Source organism: Lithobates pipiens, unplaced genomic scaffold (assembly GCF_037356315.1).
Source record: "Lithobates pipiens isolate NorthernLeopardFrog02 unplaced genomic scaffold, aLitPip1_a1.2 Scaffold_16, whole genome shotgun sequence".
Lineage (NCBI taxonomy): Eukaryota > Metazoa > Chordata > Amphibia > Anura > Ranidae > Lithobates > Lithobates pipiens.
This window is the reverse complement of record NW_027507748.1, coordinates 536331680-536349702: the sequence shown is the minus strand read 5'-3', so window position 1 is coordinate 536349702 and position 18023 is coordinate 536331680. Positions and strand designations below refer to the sequence as shown.

The 18023-nt window shown below is 43.4% G+C and overlaps 1 protein-coding gene across 3 annotated transcripts in view; it reads right to left on the bottom strand.

The window, feature by feature from the left end:
- Window positions 1-16660, bottom strand: part of LRCH1 (leucine rich repeats and calponin homology domain containing 1) — a 310046-nt gene extending 293386 nt beyond the window's left edge. The window contains exon 1 of one of the 3 annotated variants that reach the window (XM_077483249.1): window positions 16077-16660. In XM_077483249.1, coding sequence (XP_077339375.1) covers window positions 16077-16332 — 256 coding nt within the window. In that variant the 5' untranslated portion in view covers window positions 16333-16660. The remainder of the gene's footprint in view (window positions 1-16076) is intronic. The other 2 variants (XM_077483251.1, XM_077483250.1) reach the window with 2 other exon arrangements.
- Between the last annotated feature and the right edge of the window lie 1363 nt (window positions 16661-18023).

Sequence of the window (18023 nt, the reverse complement as noted above, 5' to 3'; positions counted from 1 at the left end):
CGACCGCTTCTGGCTCGTCCTTGCTTCCGAGCATGCCTGTTTGTACTTTTGACTTTTGTCTGACAGACTTGTGTACACACGCTCGGAAAATCCAACAACAGACCATTACAATGTCCACCGAAAAATTTATAAACCTGCCATCCAACATTTGTCCACAGAAAGTTGGCCAACAATTGTCTGATGGAGCATACAAACGGTCGTTTTTCCGCCAACAGCCTGTCATCACACAATTCCCGATGGAAAATCCGATCGTGTGTACGAGGCTTTAGAATTGCAAAAAGGAAAAGCAATAGTTCTTGTAGTAAGGTATGCTTCAGATCAACATATTTTAAATGATATACAAATTATAAAAGCACTGGTTGAATAAAGGCCACAGCATAGTCCAGTCTGAAATAATTTCATAAAAGAAATGACATACTGCTTCACAGGAGTTTTCCTGTTTAATTCAGGGAGTTTTCCCAACTTGAGTTGAAAAACAATTCTGCGTTTCCTCACATGCACTAGGCCCCTTTCATTCTGTATGAAGGAATCAGAATACACCCACACTGAAGTTATAAAAGGATGCTCAGCTTGGGTCTTGGAAGCAAATCAAGGTCTGTTGGAATTTCACAGCTCAACAAGTATGTTGTGATTTATGGGCAGAACACACAAAATACTTGCTCATGATTATTTATCAAAACATAAAAACAGCTTTGCCAGGATAAAAACTGCTAAAAAAAATAAAAATAAAATAAAAACACACAGTATTAGACTATGCATGATATAGCTGTTGACTACTGCCTTTGTTTTGAGTGGATGCCTGCTACCATTCTGATTTCCATGTAATGGGGTTTAGTTGCTCTCACATTATGTTATTCAAGGACAAAAAAGTCAATGGTGGGGAGCTGGCAGCCTTCGGAGGGGTCACATGTAGCTAAATCTGCCTTGATGATTCCAGCTTTTGAATTTTTACTGAATGATCCTGCTAAAAAAAACTAAACCAATGAACCATTTACTATTAAAATAATCCAAATAACATGATTGATGATGGAGTTGTGTATGGGTTAAAGTCCATCTTAAAACAGATGACCTACATTCTGTTAGCGGCAAAAAAAAAAAACCTATAGCTAAAGCCTGGAAGAAACAATTTATCTCATTTGAGGAAGTTTGTCAAAGCGTCTGCGTTTTTTCATCAACGAGAAGCTAACCGGTATCCTACTGGACATAAAATAGTTTTTTTCCCCAGATATGGACCCTATGAATATGATACGCCCACCAATCGCTGTCTGTGGAGAGATACGCCTCATTATAGGAGTCCAGCTTTGGGGTGCTGGTTTTGGACATCCCTGACATTCTCTTCCCCTATCCCCGCTTTTCTCATTCCTACCTTCACTCGCCCTTTCCTCCCACCTTCTTACAGTGGATATACTTCCTTCCTCTCTCCTTTCCTATAAATTTGTTGTATGTGGTTTGTTCAGACTTGACATTATGGCTACTTTCACACTGGGACACCCGACCGTTAGAGCTAAATCGCCGCTCGTTTAAGGGGCTCTATAGCAGCTTTTCAGACACTAGCGGGAGCTTTTTACAAAAAATAAAATGCTAAAAAGTCCAGTTTTAAGGCGATGTGGAAGCACAGCCCAATTACTGCAATGGGCATGGTGTTTTGGGAGCACTAAATACAGCACTCCCACCTCGCCCCAAAGATGCTACTTGCAGGACTTTTCAACTCGTCCCACATGCCCACCGCCCCAATGTGAAAAGAAACACTGCAACGAATGGGAGACAGTTTTTAGGCATCCCTTTAAATTCTATGTATGTCTTCACACTGGTCCATTGAGCTTCCATTGTGGCGTTAAAAATCTTACTTGCTGCATTTTTGGTCAGTTAAAAAAAAATTCCACCAAAAATCGCACCCCCATTGAAATTGTAGCAAGAAGGCATCAATAACGCACGTGTTATGTTTTTGATGCGTTTTGAGGCACATGACCTATGAAAAACACCATAAGCACAGTAAAATCGCATTAAAATCACAATACATTTGCAGCAAAATCGTGTGCATTTTTGGCACCATTATGAGCACTTTTTTTCTTTATCTCCAAAATGCAGAAAACCCTATTTTGGGATATGTTTCAGCTGCTGAAATTTCAATGCATCTCAACCAAACATATGGCTCTTCTGGTCCCAAGTTTTTTCAGTTTATAACCAAATGTACAAATATTACTCCTACACCTAACGTGACCTTGTTATATAAGCTACCAGGGTCAATATCTAGTAAAAATAAATAATTACTTCTATGATACTTTGATGCTAGACAACTAGTCCTCCTCTATTGGAAATCCACAGAACCCAACCTCCAACAACACAAGCGGATATGGTGAATGACATTATTAGACTTAAGAAGGAAACCTTCCAATACATTTCTCCTACAATAGTACATTTTGATGAATTTCGTAAATGCCCCAAAATAATCTCTTGAATAAGTCTTGACCATGTGGCATACGTGGAACCCTTGCTTCAAATTACCATCTTTTCCTTTTCGAGTTAACTCACTCCTAGATTGGAACACTTCCCCTCCCAACCCAACTGTTTATCCAACCCCTTAACAGGTGAACCACCACAATGGTCACATTTGGATCCAGATAGGGCTTGGGAGGGAGATGCATACTAAAGGTTTTTACCTTAATGTTTTTTTTGCATTGAGGTATAAAAAAAAAAATAATAAAAAAAAAAAACCTTCAGGCTTTACAACCACTTTAATTTTCCTTTCTGCCTGACAAGTTTACATTGTTGGCCTTCGGGAAAAAAGAATAATGTTCTCTCTATAATTTGACAAAAACAATACACAATTCTGCTTATAATACATCAACACACCAAAATATATTGGTAGTCTGGCCTTTAAAAAATAAAAATAAAAATCGTTGACTGCTTCTCCAGCAAAAGGTAAACAGATGATTGTTGCTTGATCCCACTGAAATTAGCAGAATCTGGAAAAGATGAGGATATCCAATTTATCTTACAGACCTTAAAGTGGTTGTATACCCTTTGTTTTAATTTTTACCTACAGGTAAGCCTATAATAAGGCTTACCTGCAGGTAAAAGGAAGATCTACTAAACCTGTACGGTTTATGTGATATTCACTTCACTGTCCTCATGGATATTTGTACAGATTGTATAAGTGTATCACAGTACAAAACAAATCCAGTTGAATGTGACCAACTACTACTTGCTATTGCTGTGCTGCTCTCTAGTCTCCTTGCTGGAGGGGAAGCTGTACCCCAGGACTTGCTTCATTCATTCTGTGATTATGTGCATTCTCTGGCTGTTGGTTCTTGATCATTACCACACCAGTGCTCAGGAGGCAGTTTATACAAGAGAAAACAAAGTCACACCCCTCTATCACAGCAGCAACCTGCAAACAGCGTGGAGCATGGCACTGTAAGGCAAATCTTCCATACAGTTCCTCTTTAGGCTTCACGCACACTGCAACTGTCAAAAGCATGTTTTACAAGCATTTGATAAAAAAATAAAAAAATCCTGCCCCTAAACACCTCTCTATGTTAGCCTATATGTCCATACACACAGTCATTTACAGAAATCTGAATGTATCAAAATTACATTAAGGAGAGGAGCGTTTGAGCAGAAAAACACCCACCATGCCATAGGCCTCATGCACACTGGACATTTTTACAGCAGCTGTTTTTGGCAGTAGACATTTTTTTATACAGTCATTAAACTCTCCATCATGTTATCCTATGTGTCCATGCACACATAGGCTGTTATCAGCAGTTTTTGGCAGTGGCGTTTTTGAGCAGTAAAAAAAATCCAAAACTGGTGGGTTTTGAGAGACGTTTTTTAGCTGTAAAAATGCTCTAATGCTGATAAACTTTGATTAAAAAAAAATTATAATAATAAAAAAAAGAAAAGACACTAAAAAACCAATAACATGGAAAAACACTAATAAACGCTAAAAACCGCTATTGCAAAAACGTTGAAAAAAAGTTGAAAAGCTCACTGCAAAGCTACTGGCGTTTTTATAACGTTATTTTAACATCCAGTGTGCATGAGGCCCAAAGTCATTTAGATGCGACTAAACGCTATGTGCATTTAGTGTTTGAGCGTTTATTCATTTCAATGGCCACAATAAGTTAATATTTTGGCCAATGACATGAATGACCACCCAAATGCTTGACGTGCCCGAACATGTCTAAGCGGGTTTGCAAAACACGGCTTTTCTCCTATCAGAAGAAATGCATTCAGAAGAGCCTAGTGTGCACAAGGCCTAAGTGGTTGACTATATACACGGTCTTATAATCTACTGTTGTCGTAAAGGAGGCATTCTGTGGAATATCTTTAGGTGACATAAATACCAGAGTTCCTCTTCAAACCCACATAAATTAATAAGAATTGAAGATTAACACAAAGCATCAGAAGCTGGCTCCCAAATCCAGAAAGATACTAAAAATTACAAAAGGCCACACCAATATTACTTTCATCTCAACCTACCTTCAGGGCAACAATATGAGCTACATGAGAGGATTCCATCTTTGTGTGACCATAATAAAAATGACAATGCATACAGCATCTTACTACAACAATTGCTATATAAAAGCTCACTGTAAAACTAAAATACATAGGTACCGTGCAATCCCTAGGAAAATGCAAAGCTCGAGTACTTGCCAATGTAAATTGATTACCGTATATACTCAAGTATAAACGGAGTTTTTCAGCAAATTTTTTAGGCTGACCACCCCCGCCCCCCCCAGCTTATACTTGAGTGAGGGTACCCATCTGCAGCTGTACCTGTTTATACTAAAACAGTCTTGCGCTGTGGGCGATGGGCACAGGACACAGTGAGGCTGCAGATGGAAATTGTTTACCCAGTAGCTGCTGCATTTCCCACCCTAGGCTTATGCTCGAGTCAATAGGTTTTCACAGTTTTTTGTGGTAAAATTCAGCCTATACTCAAGTATATACTGTAAATACATTATTATGTCTTAGTAGGACATGGTAGAGGCTGAGACTGAAACTGAAAGCAAAAGAATTTATTTATAAAGCAGAACTTCATTGAAAAGGAGAAGTTCCACGTTATGTCCTCCACTATCACATTTGGTTAAAAAAAAAATTGGGGGGGGGGGGGCTGAGAGTGGATACCTAGGTGGGCAACTGCCCCCACTGGCGCTTGAATTGCCTAGGTGAACTGAGCAGAAGTTTGACCCCCCCTCTTTGCCCGCAGCCTTCTGGGACACAGGTCCCAGGAGTCCCAGGAGGCTGCAGGACCATTCGCAAAGCGCAAAAAAAAACTTAAAAAAAAAAAACTGTCAAAACACCAAGGACCTATTCGCTGTTATATGCTGTGGCGACATGCAGTAACCCAGGTGGTATAAACACATATTAGTGCAATGCACCAAAACTAAGTGCAGTGTATTGTCAAAAATAAGCCACGCTAGGTGTAAATGAATACTAGTAAAACAAAAAAATAAAAATAAAAAATTATAGCAATACCATTAAAACTCACTGATAGCTCAATACCCCAATGTCCACACTCACTCAATTTAAACAAGCAATGCGTTGCACTATTATAAATCCATTAAATGATTAAATACATAATTTCAGCAAATTCACTGTGAATTATAGAAGTCCACAATACAGTATGTGGTGTTTTTTTGGGGTTTTTTTTTACTTCTCCTTCTCCACTCCCTGATCCTTCCCTGCCTATCCCACTCCTGGTCTAACCATGGCAAGTTCACATTGTTAGCCTCACTAATAAGAATGACAGGGAAGCATCAGGTACACGAGAATTCTTATATTTCCATGTTTTTACCTCCGATTCCTTTTGGAAGCCATGGATAATACAAAGTTATATGTTCTTATTTTACACCTTTGTTTCTACTTCAAATGTATTTTTTCCTGTGACCCACACTGGGTCGCTTCTTGACATGCCTGGTTAATCAACCGGTTGCCATTTCTAACATATTATATATTAGGGGTGCACCGAATGGGTTTTTTGGTGCCGAAACCGATACCGAAAATGAAAAATACACTAGGCCGAAAACCGAAACCGATACCCAAACAGCACCAATACCGAAACATATTTTAAAAAAAAATCTTTTTATACAGGAGATGGTCAGAGACTGGGGACGTGGTACAGGAGATGGTCAGAGACTGGGGACGTGGTACAGGAGATGGTCAGAGACTGGGGACGTGGTACAGGAGGTGTCCCCCATTGCAGCCAGAGTGTGCCCCATATTGCACCCAGAGCCGCCTCCGCCGCCTGTTTGATCACAGCGCCGGGAACATCACAGCTTTCATTTCAATAGCTGTGTGTTCCCGGCCGTGCCGTCACACACGGCCCCTCCCCCTTGTCCAGACACTTTGATAGACAGATCATCCATCCAATCCTGTGGGTGATCTGTCTATCAAAGTGCCCAGACAAGGGGGAGGGGCTGTGTGTGACGGCGCGGCCGGGAACACACAGCTATTGAAATGAAAGCTGTGATTTTCCCCGCACTGTGATTAAACAGGCAGCGGAGGCGGCTCTCCTGCGCTACAGGACACCCCCATGATGGGCGGCACCAGGGGCGGGGGCGGAGCCACGCCCCATTTTCGGCCGTTTTTCTCTTTCGGCAAATTGCCGAAAAGTGGATTTTCGGCCGATATGTTTCGGCAGCCGAAATTTCGGTGCATCCCTATTATATATTGAAATGATCACATGGTTTTTAGCTTGCTTGTTTATTGTTCTTTATATGTAACATGACATTTATGTAATTCCTGTTCTGTTATAGATTCTATTCCTCCATATATCACTGTTACTTTGTTACTCTGGTTATAAAACACCAATAAATGGTAAATAAAAATAATCTTGGAAAAGAAAAAGTCCACAATAAAACATACATTCCAAAAGAAAAAGTCATATAATGCATTAACGTAAACAACCTTCTGCCTTTAGAATCACTTTAAATCACTTCCAACGCCTGCCTGGGACTACATGTCCCATGTGGCATTGCTTCTCACACATTCAGTGTGCTGAGCTGTATGTGTGCTGCACTGTGCTTTCTGGTATGTAAACAAATAATGCAGGCCAACAAATCGGCTGACCAAATAATCAATTATTATCAGTTTTAATTGATTATGATGATTAGTGCTCATGTACACTACAGCTTTGAAACTTAAGTTTAGGAGCATTTGGTGTTTTTTTGCCAAAGCTCCCAAACTCAAATCCAGTTTAGAAACTGCTGCGATTAGGGGAGGTTCAATCTCCTTCTCCTGAGACAATGGTTGGTAATACATTTTATGAACAACTAAAAGAAACTAAATAAAAAACAGAAATGCCCATCTCCGAGAGATACAGTAAGATAAATTCTGAAAATCCCCTTCATTTCCGAGCAGAATGCTTTCATTTTCTGCAAGTAGCATAACACGAGGAACAGCAATGTGACATCAACCGTCTCTTAGTTACTCGCATTCCACACAATGTGTGGCCCTTAAGTCATGTTTGGTATTCCCCAGGTGGGAAAGTTTGAAAAGTCACGCTACACAAACTTATATCGTTTTAGAAAAGACAAATCACAATACTGTGAAAAGCAAGCAGGAGTTATGTTATGTACAAATGAGGACTTTTTGAATGTCATTGTTGTATTTCACCAACAACAGGTGGCTTGTTACTCATAGAACACACTTAATGCAGGAATTTTGAGTTTTGGGCAATCGTCCCTGAACACATAGGGCCCTAAATGCATGTACCACAGCATTGCGCCCTGTCCTGTGGCAGCATATTTCAGCCTGTCTTATGCCTCGTACACACGATTGGCAACAAAAGTCCAACGTGAGCTTTTGGTCGGAAATTCCGACCGTGTGTATGCTCCATCTGACTTTAGCTGGTAGAATTTCCAACAGCAAAAAATTTAGAACAGGTTCTAATTTTTCCGACAGAAAAAGTTGCAAACGGAAATTCCGAACGTCTGTAACAATTCTGACGTGCAAAAATCCTACGCATGCTCGGAAACAATTCAACGCATGCTCAGAAGCATTGAACTTAATTTTCTCAGCTTGTCATAGTGTTGTACATCACCGTGTTCTTGACGGTCGAAAGTTCAGAGAACTTTTGTGTGACAGTGTGTGTATGCAAGCCAAGCTTGAGCGGAATTCCATCTGAAAAACCATCCAAGATTTTTCAGACAGAAATTCCACTTGTGTGTACAGGGCATAAGACTTGGACAACATTATGGCATTCAGTGGGTCATTTTGATTATCTCAGCATGCAAAGAGCTTTCCTGGAGCATTTCAGTCCCTGATAGTGCAATCCAAGCAAACAGTCATCTACGTGTGGCAAGGCATTGCCAAAGGATCTCCCACTGTAGACGTTACAAATCAATGTTTTCTACTTTCCAAATCATCTCCCTGATGACAGCTGTCTTGTGCACATCCAAAGAAAAGTTTCTCACTGTATAAAAATGGATCATTCTATATGTTGCTTATGACAAATCTATCTGGGGGTGGATTTTAACTTTAAGGCCAATTACATTAAAAATGTTTTTTAGTTTATGCGTACTGTGATATAACAAAAGGCGAGGTTGTTGTGGGACAGTATGCTTTACCTTGCGTGCCTTTATATGTGGGAATCTAAGGTGGAATCCAGTCAAGGTTTTCCGAACCACATTGGCAGTGTAGAATCTAAACCAGGTTTTGCTTCCCACTTTTGACCAAAAGCAGGAGGAATAAAGAAGGAATGGCTGAGGCATTAGAGTGCTCTGGCATGGGACTCAGGAAGCTACCTGAGAGAGCTGTATGTGGAAATTGCTCTGTAAGAGAAAGAGAAGGGTTTGCAAAATGCTTGTTTTTTTATTTTTTGGGCAGTGACTGGGAGAAGCACTTCACCTGTCAGAGGAATCTGTACTGTTTAAAGTGGTTGTAAACCCTTACAAATACCCAGTGAAGTGACTGGCCTCAGGTGATACACAGAGATGACACAAATCCTTCTACATACATTGTATGCATTTTCTCTACACCTGTTATAAGTCCAGACTTTATCAAGCTTGTCTGAGCAGTTAAAAAAAAAAAAGGGGGGGGGGTTGAGAGCTGAAGGTACACTCAGTGAGGAGAGCTCTGGCAGCTGATTGGAGGGAAGGGACTTCATACAGCACACAGCAACATAGCTGAGGCTGTCAATCAGCTGGCGATCCCACCCTGTCACCATTTTTCTCTAGGTGTCATGAGAACTTGTCAGAAGTGATTTATGCTGATAGCAGAGGAACGAAACAGCAGACCGAAATGACGCTTATTGCTCTTAATTGAAAAAAAAAAAATACAAACTATAGAGAGATATGCTTTGTTCATGACTTTAAGCACCACTTTAAGCTACTACACTATTGCGACTTTGCGGGCTGAATTTGCGCAGGCATGGCAACTCATTCATTTGAATGGGCTGCTGTGCCTGTTTCATGCAGGAAAAAAGTTCCTGCAGCATTTTGATAATGCAGCGGATGGCGAGGATTTATTTTCTGCTTTGTTCTGTTTGTTTTATTGCAACCTGTTAAAATAAATCTGACTACAAGTCAGAATTTTAAGAAAGACCTGCCGTTTGGAATGTCTTTTTCCCAGGGAAGGTGATCACTACTTGCGTTAACCCCTACAGTCCATATAAAGGAGGAGTACATGAGTGTATATGCCTAAATTGAATGACTGGCAGCTAGAAGATCAAGAAGATTTTTTTATATACATGTATGCACATCAATGTGTGAGGACTTTATGAAGCATAACTTGTGTTTTTTACTCAGGATTTTTCTGCCAGCAAGGTCCTGCGTATAAACATCAGTAAAATATTGTGTCTGTGTACAGGAGCCCTTAGCAGAGAAACTTGTTAAACAAACGTAAAGTGCAAATAATGTTTAGTACATAAGTGAAGGTTCTGTTCTATGAGGCAGACATCTACTCAGGACTGCAGTCTAATTAGTGCCCCTCTGCTTACACCAGACAGTTCTGCATTGCAGGTTCACTGGCAAACAAATGGTTACATAAGCAAGCTATGTTAAACTAGGGAGCACAGCACAAGCTTTCCCTGTATCCTTGTATGCTGTCTGAATACTTATCATGGCACTGATGCATCCAAAACAGTATATTACTGCAATTCCAGAAGCCTGGGAGAAATCACACCGCAGAGACTGGCAGCTAAACAACTCACAATGCAAACTGGCACAACGGCTCCTAACTTACCCAGGTCATTAAAGACCATGTAAACCAGCGGTGGTCACCTTTCTTGGTATGAGAGGGCCTCAAGTGTCGCCAAGACGTCACCAAAGGGCCACACAAAATTAAAGTGAATATACAGTCTCAGAGACCACAGACACACAACAGAATTTAGTCAAAGACTATGTATATGATACAAGAGATAGTCAAAGACTGCAGACATAATACAAGAGATGGCCAGGGACTGCAGATATTAGGATTGCACCGATATTGATTCTGGTATCAGTGCCGATACAGAGCATTTGCACGAGTACTTGTGCAAATGCTCCTCCAATGCTTGACCCGATACCTGGACAGTCAGTGCAGTGGCGGGGGAGCTACAAGCACCAATCTCCCTGTATAGATTTTAATAAAGCAGCTGACAGCCACTTCTCCTCCTCTAACCTCTGTCTCCTGTCCATTAATTTCAGTGCAACTGAGGCTGCAGAGAAAAGGACTGGGGAATCTGTGTCCTCAGTCCCCTTCTCTGTCTCAAAAGGGAGATGTCAGTGGTCTAGTCTAGATATCTCACCACTCACCAAAGGCCCCCCCCCCCCCAACAGGGCTGAACCCCCAATGTAATTATATATATATATATATATATACACACACTACTGACGCAGTCCACGCGTCATCAGCGCTGCATATTAGTGCCACTGTCACATGACATTAAATAAAAAAAATAAAGTGTTTGTATATATAAAAAATAAATATATATAAAATCGATATAGGCAAGTACTTGAAGAAAAAAAAAGGTATCAGTACTTGTAGTCCATCTTAAAAAAAAGTGGTATAGCTGCAACGCTAGCAGACATGCTACAAGAGATGGTCAGAGACCATGAACGTGATACAACAGAAGGTCAGTGACTGAAACACCTGCTACAAGAGATGGTCAGTGACTGTAGATATTATACAAGAGATGGTCAGTGACTGTAGATATTCTACAAGAGATGGTCAGTGACTGTAGATATTCTACAAGAGATGGTCAGTGACTGTAGATATTCTACAAGAGATGGTCAGAGACTGAAAACATGCTACCAGAAACTCTGTGAAAATGATATAGGAGTTGTTGGAGATAGAGAAGGCACATCAAGAGACAGGCATAGACTGGAGACACATTACATGAGAGAGACTGCTACATATGCTATAACAGGACAATAGGGTAACAAACATAAAATAATGCCTTTTACTTTATTTTTATCTTTTTTTGCGTCTTATGTGTGTCTCCTGCCTTTTTGCAGGCATTTCCCATCTGCAGCCATGAGGTCCAGTGCTGACCACATGTCATTGCCCTGTGCAGGCTTCCTAATGGAGACAACAGGTGAACATACCTTCACACTGAGCATCAATTCAATATAGCCATTTATAGTTTCCTCCAGAGGTGAATGTAACAGTGACAACACAGGAGACTATTGGGAGACATAGTGGTGTCACCTTATAAATTATGGAAGGATTACCAGGTACTATTAAAAAAAAAAAAAGACTGAAAATGACTTTTAAAAATCACATTAATATTTGGGGGGTCTGTTTTGACTTGTGCATTACTGTAACCAGCAGCAGGGCATGTTCCATGTGTTGCTGTACAATTCATTTTGAATAGCAGCCCAACACTGGAAAGCATTGCAGAGTGCTGGAATGAACCATCACCAACCAACTCTGTAGTTATACCCAATCCCATACAATGAACCCAATATTCTTAGAGCTTAGCGCTAACAACTGAGCAGCTGTGCCGCCTTAGATTATAATATCTGATATAATAATAGTATGGTGAGGAGATCTGAGAGCAATTGGCTTTGCCATGTGTTGTTGTAATGAGGCTGTCAAATATTCATGTAATTTTAAGGCTACTTTCACACTGACGTGCTTTACAGGCGCTATAGCACTAAAAATAGCGCCTGGTCAGTGACTGTAGATATTCTACAAGAGATGGTCAGTGACTCTCCAATGTGAAACACAGGGTGCTTTCACACTGGGGCAGTGCGCTTTCGGAACAGTAAAAAAGGTCCTGCAAGCAGCATTTTTGCAGCACTTTAGGAGTGGTGTAAAGACCGCTCCTAAAGAGCCCCTGTGCATTGAAATCAAGGGGCAGCGCCAGCAAAACGCAGCACACTTTGCATGAGCTTTTGCCGCTGAAATGATGGTAAAGCGCCGCTAAAAATAGCAGCGCTTTACCGCCGATGCCCCCCAACACCCCAATGTGAAATTGCCTTAACAGTCAGTCAATCTTTCAATCTTTTTAAATACATGGTCATTTTTTTATTCTACCAGGTGGTCCTGCCATAAAGGTCCAGGCACTTCCTGTTATAGGGCGATGATGCTCCCTCTCACAACTATGGGTATAAGATTTTGTATATGGGATTCTATATATTTCTTTTTTGGTTGAACTAGATGGTCTTTTTTAAACCTAACTATGTAACAACGGCTCCCCTGCGTTGTCACGCCTTCAGTGTAGACTAGTAGTGGTCTGGTTGGCACTCAATGCACAGGTATGTCTAATGCCATGTACACATGACCGGACTTTCCGGCAGAAGAGGTCAGACGGTCTTCCCGACGGAGTTACGACAGACTTCTGGACGAACGGACTTGCCCACACACGAATGGACTAAAGTCCGTTCAAAAGTCAGTTCGTTTTGAACATGATAACGTACGACGGGACTAGAAAAGGAAGTTCAATAGCCAGTAGCTAATAGCTGCCCTTGTGTCGTATTTGGTCCGTCAGACCAGCATACAGACGAACAAATTTTCCCGATTGGGATGGAGTCCGTGGACAGATTTGAAACAATTTCTATTTCTAGGTCCATCTGAAAGAACAGATAAAGCAAGCATTTAACAAAAAAAAAAAAGGGCAGTGCTTGGAGTTCTTGTTTCGAACGTTGACCAGGACACTATCTGCATGGAGTTTGCAGGTTCTCATGTGGGTTTCCTCCTGCACCCCAAAGACATGCTGGTAGGTTATTCGCTTCTTGTCTAAATTAGCCCCGGTGTTTGTGTACAAATTGGCCATGTACAGTACATGTTATCACTTTCAGCACACTGGTCCCAAGCCTGAGCAATGGCAGAGATTTGAGGAAAGACCTGGTGACCTACCTTATACAAAAATGACAAAGTCTTTGGAAAAATGGCTTTCTAAAGTATCAGATACAGAGAATCCATGAACAGATACATCATCGATTATAATAAATCATGTACAGTATATCAGATATTGTATCCATAGAAACACCATCTATCATGAGGAGTGTAACAGACATGCTACCCAGAGAGCTGGCCAAGAGTCGGATAAGACCAAACGGATATACAGACACACAATATGATCGATCATGAAGATTGTACCAGGCATGGTACCTACCCTATGACTGAGCAGCTATGTACACATATACCTACCTATACTCCTCATAATAGATTATACTGTGTATATGTATAGATCACTTCACTTACTAGACTCTCAGACCGGCTCTCTGGGGACCATGTGTGGTGTGATCTTCATGATAGATTGGAGCAGACATGATACCCACCGAACCCCCAACAGTCACAGATGGCTGAACATACATATACACCGTATATAATCCATCCCCGCAACATCACACTACACACTGAGAATCAGTGTACAGTATTAGGTACACAGTAGTGATGATAAGTATACAGAATTTATTATGACTATATAGTGGTGATGAAGTATACAGTGACAGTATGGAGGAGTACACAGTGGTTAGGAATATATAGTGGTGATAAACACCCAGTGATGGAGATGAAGTATACGGTGGTGGTGACGAGCACACCATGGTGAGTATACAGAGGTGGTGACGAGCACACCGTGGTGAGTATACAGAGGTGGTGACGAGCACACAGAGGTGGCGACGAGCACACAGAGGTGAGTATACAGTGGTGGTGATGAGCACACAGTGGTGAGTATACAGTGGTGGTGATGAGTACACAGTAATTATAAAGATATAGCGATGACGAGCACACAGTAGTTGTGAATATATAGTGGCAGGGTGGATAACAATGAATTTTTATTTATTTTTTGATCATTATCTGTTTTTTTTATCAGTTTTGTTTGTTTGTTTTTTTATTATCAAATTTATTTTAATAAAATGCTTTTGGAGTAAAAAAAAAAAAAATCTATCTAAAAAGGTTTTCTGTTCAAGGTACAATACTAATTTAGTTTATTCAGCAGGAAATGGAGCTTAGTTATGTAGCACAAGGCTGTATATTCTGCAATATTTAAATTTTTTGGTAAACTCATTCAATGAATCCAAGCTCTGCAAGCTGAAATAATATGCACTGCATTGATGCATTCACACAATGGCACAGTAACCATCAGATAAAAAAAACAAAGTTCAGGAATATTCCTTTATCACATTGTTTTGCAAATCTATGTACATATGAATGTGATAATGCTATTTTACTAACCTGACAGCTTATTATTCTAAACAGGAAACCTTCATTTTGTTTTGAAATGTTAAAGATTCTAACTATCAAAAACAATAAGTCCCTACATTTAAAGAGCACCTGTCATTCCAGATCCATCATGGCAGCGCCTGTTGGGTATCCCCTTACCTGCTGCCACGTTCCTCACCTTGTTATATCACTGCCGCATCACCAGTCACCCCATTAAAGTGAATGGGATTGTCGGTGAGTCACCAGCGGGTCAGAGGAGGAGCCACAGCGGGACAGAGATGACAGTTGTGCTTTAAAAATTATGATTTAAATCAATTCCACCCTATATAGTGGTGATGAGTACACAGTGGTGGTGATGAGTACAACCTGATGGAGATTAAAGTGGTTGTAAACCCTTACAAACCACTTTGACCTACAGGTAAGCCTAGATTAAGGCTTACCTGTAGGTCCAAGCAATATCTCCTAAACCTATATGGTTTAGGAGATATTTGCCCGAAAACAGGCACCGCTGTCTTCGGCGCATGCGCCGTAGACAGCGGCGCGCAGGCGCACTGAGCGCGGCAGTTCCAAGAATGGAGCTGCCGCATTTGTCGACTCCCGTGCGCATGCGCGGGAGTGACGTCATCGCGGCTTCGCCGAATGACAGCGGCGGAGCTGCGAGACGCCACCAGCAAGATGGATGCGCCGGACTACAGGGGACAGCGGTGACATCGCTGGCTCCTGTGTCAGGTAAGTGACACATAATGGGCTACTATGCGATGCATAGTAGTCCATTATGCTTTACCTTTGCAGGGAAAAAAAGAGGAAGTAAACTCATCAGGGTTTACTTCCTCTTTAAGTATACAGTGGTGGTGAGGTGTACAGAGTAGTTGCCAGTATATAGTGGTGACGAGTACACAGTGGCAGTATAAAGTGGCAGAAAGGTGTGGTGAAGAGGAGTATACAGTGGTGGAGAGGTGTGGCGAAGAGGAGTATACAGTGGCGGACAGGTGTATACAGTGGTGGAGAGGAGTATACCGTGGCGGAGAGGTGTTGCGAAGAGGAGAATACAGCGGTGGAGAGGAGCATACAGCGGCGGAGAGCGGTGGAGAGGAGCATATAGCTGCTGTGGAGAGGAGCATACAGCTGCTGTGGAGAGAAGCATGCTGCTGTGGAGAGGAGTATACAGCGGTGGAGAGGAGCATACAGCGGCGGAGGAGCATACAGTGCCATAGAGGTGTGGCGAAGAGGAGCATACAGCGGTGGAGAGGAGCATACAACGGTGGAGAGGAGCATACAGCGGTGGAGAGGAGCATACAGCGGTGGAGAGGAGCATACAGCGGTGGTGAAGAGCATACAGCGGTGGTGAAGAGCATACAGCGGTGGTGAAGAGCATACAGCGGTGGAGAGGAGTGCAGGGTGTACGGTGTGTGTCTGGGATACAATGGGTCCTCTCTGGATATAAGGACACACGTGTGACCCCCTCCCCCCCTCACCTGCTTGCACGGTGTCGGTGAGGTCGTGGCTCCCGGTACTCCGGGGGATCTCTTTTAGTTTCCTGGCACTGAGGTTGAGTATTCCGGAGTTGGCCGCCTCGTCTAGCGCCCTCTCCAGGCCCCGGTTGAGCGGTAGGCTGAGGGTGAAGTTGGTGGTGTGGGGCAGAGCGGTGGTGGGGTGGTACGGGGTGTGGGGCAGAGCGGTGGCGGCGGGAAGGTTGGGGTAAGGCGGACACTCGGTGCCCAGGGTCGCCATGTTCCCCCGGAGAGAGGAGAGCGGATAGTCCGGTAAGGCGGTCACTCGGCTTTCCTGTGGAGGGTTTCCTGCGGCCGGGAGTGTGCAGACACAGGGCGCATGTCCTCCCCGCCGTATATCCTGGCATCCAGCCTGCACTCCTCCGGTACACACGGCTTCCTGTCACAACTTCACAGGTCCCCCCGAGCTGTCATGACATCCACTCCTCATTGGTCTGTCACACCGCACAATGGAGCGCACACTTCCCTGCCCACTTCCCTCTGTCAGTGCTGGGACTGATCACATCCTCTACAGTGTGACTGCGGGATCAGCTCAGCATCCATCCATCCCTCTCCTCCCTCCATCTCCACCCACTACCTCCCTCCATCTCCTCCACCCACCTACCTCCATCCAGTCCCTCTATTTACCACCTACCTACCTCCCTCTACTAATCACATCACATCACATTGCATAGAAGGAGGGAGCCCAATCACAGCACCTACCCACCTCCCACTACTCATCACATTCATCCCTCACCCACGCACCTACCTCCCTTTACTCATCACTTACCCCCCTCACCACCTACCTCCCTCTACTCACCATCCAGCTCCCTCTACTTATCACCCAGCTACCTCTCTCTACTCATCACATTCACCACTCACCCACCTACCTCCCTCTACTCACCACCCACCTCCCTCTACTCACCGCCTCCCTCCCTCTACTTATCACCCACCTACCTCCCTCTACTTATCACCCACCTACCTCACTCTAATCACCACCCACCTACCTCTACTCACCATCCACCTCCCTCTACTCACTACCCACCTACCTCCCTCTACTTGCCACCCACCTCTCTCTACTCACCACCCAATTAACATCCCTCTACTCACCACCCACCTCTCTCTACTCACCACCCACCTACCTCCATCCACTCACCACCCACCTCCCTCTACTCACCACCCACCTCCCTCTACTCACTACCCACCTACCTCCCTCTACTCGGCACCCATCTACCTCCCTCAACTTGCCACCCACCTCTCTCTACTCACCACCCACCTACCTCCCTCTACTCGGCACCCACTTCCCTCTACTCACCACCCACCTACCTCCCTCTACTCACCACCCACCTCTCTCTACTCACCACCCACCTACCTTTATTTATGACGCACCTACCTTCCTCTACTCACCATCCACCTACCTCCCTCTACTCATCACATCCTTCCCTCACCACCTACCCCCCTCTACTCACCACCCACCTACCCCCCTCTACTCTTCACCCACCTCCCTCTAATCACCACCCACCTACCTTCCCTCTACTGAGCACCCACCTCCCTCCCTCTATTCAGCACCCACCTACCCCCTCTACTCACCACCCACCTACCTCCCTCTCCTCGGCACCCACCGCCCTCTACTCGGCACCCACCCCCCACTACTCGGCACCCACCCCCCACTACTCAGCACCCACCTCCCTCTACTCACCACCCACCTATCTCCCTCTACTCACCACCCACCTACCTCCCTCTACTCACCACCAGCCTCTCTCTACTCACCACCCACCTACCTCCCTCTACCCAGCACCCACCTCCCGCTACTTGGCACCCATTGAGGGCTTATCACGCACAGAGTCTGTAGAGTATATTCACATGAGCAATTGGCACACCCTGCCAATCCCAGCGGAAAAAATCAGCAGATGCCTGTGTCTGGAATGAAGG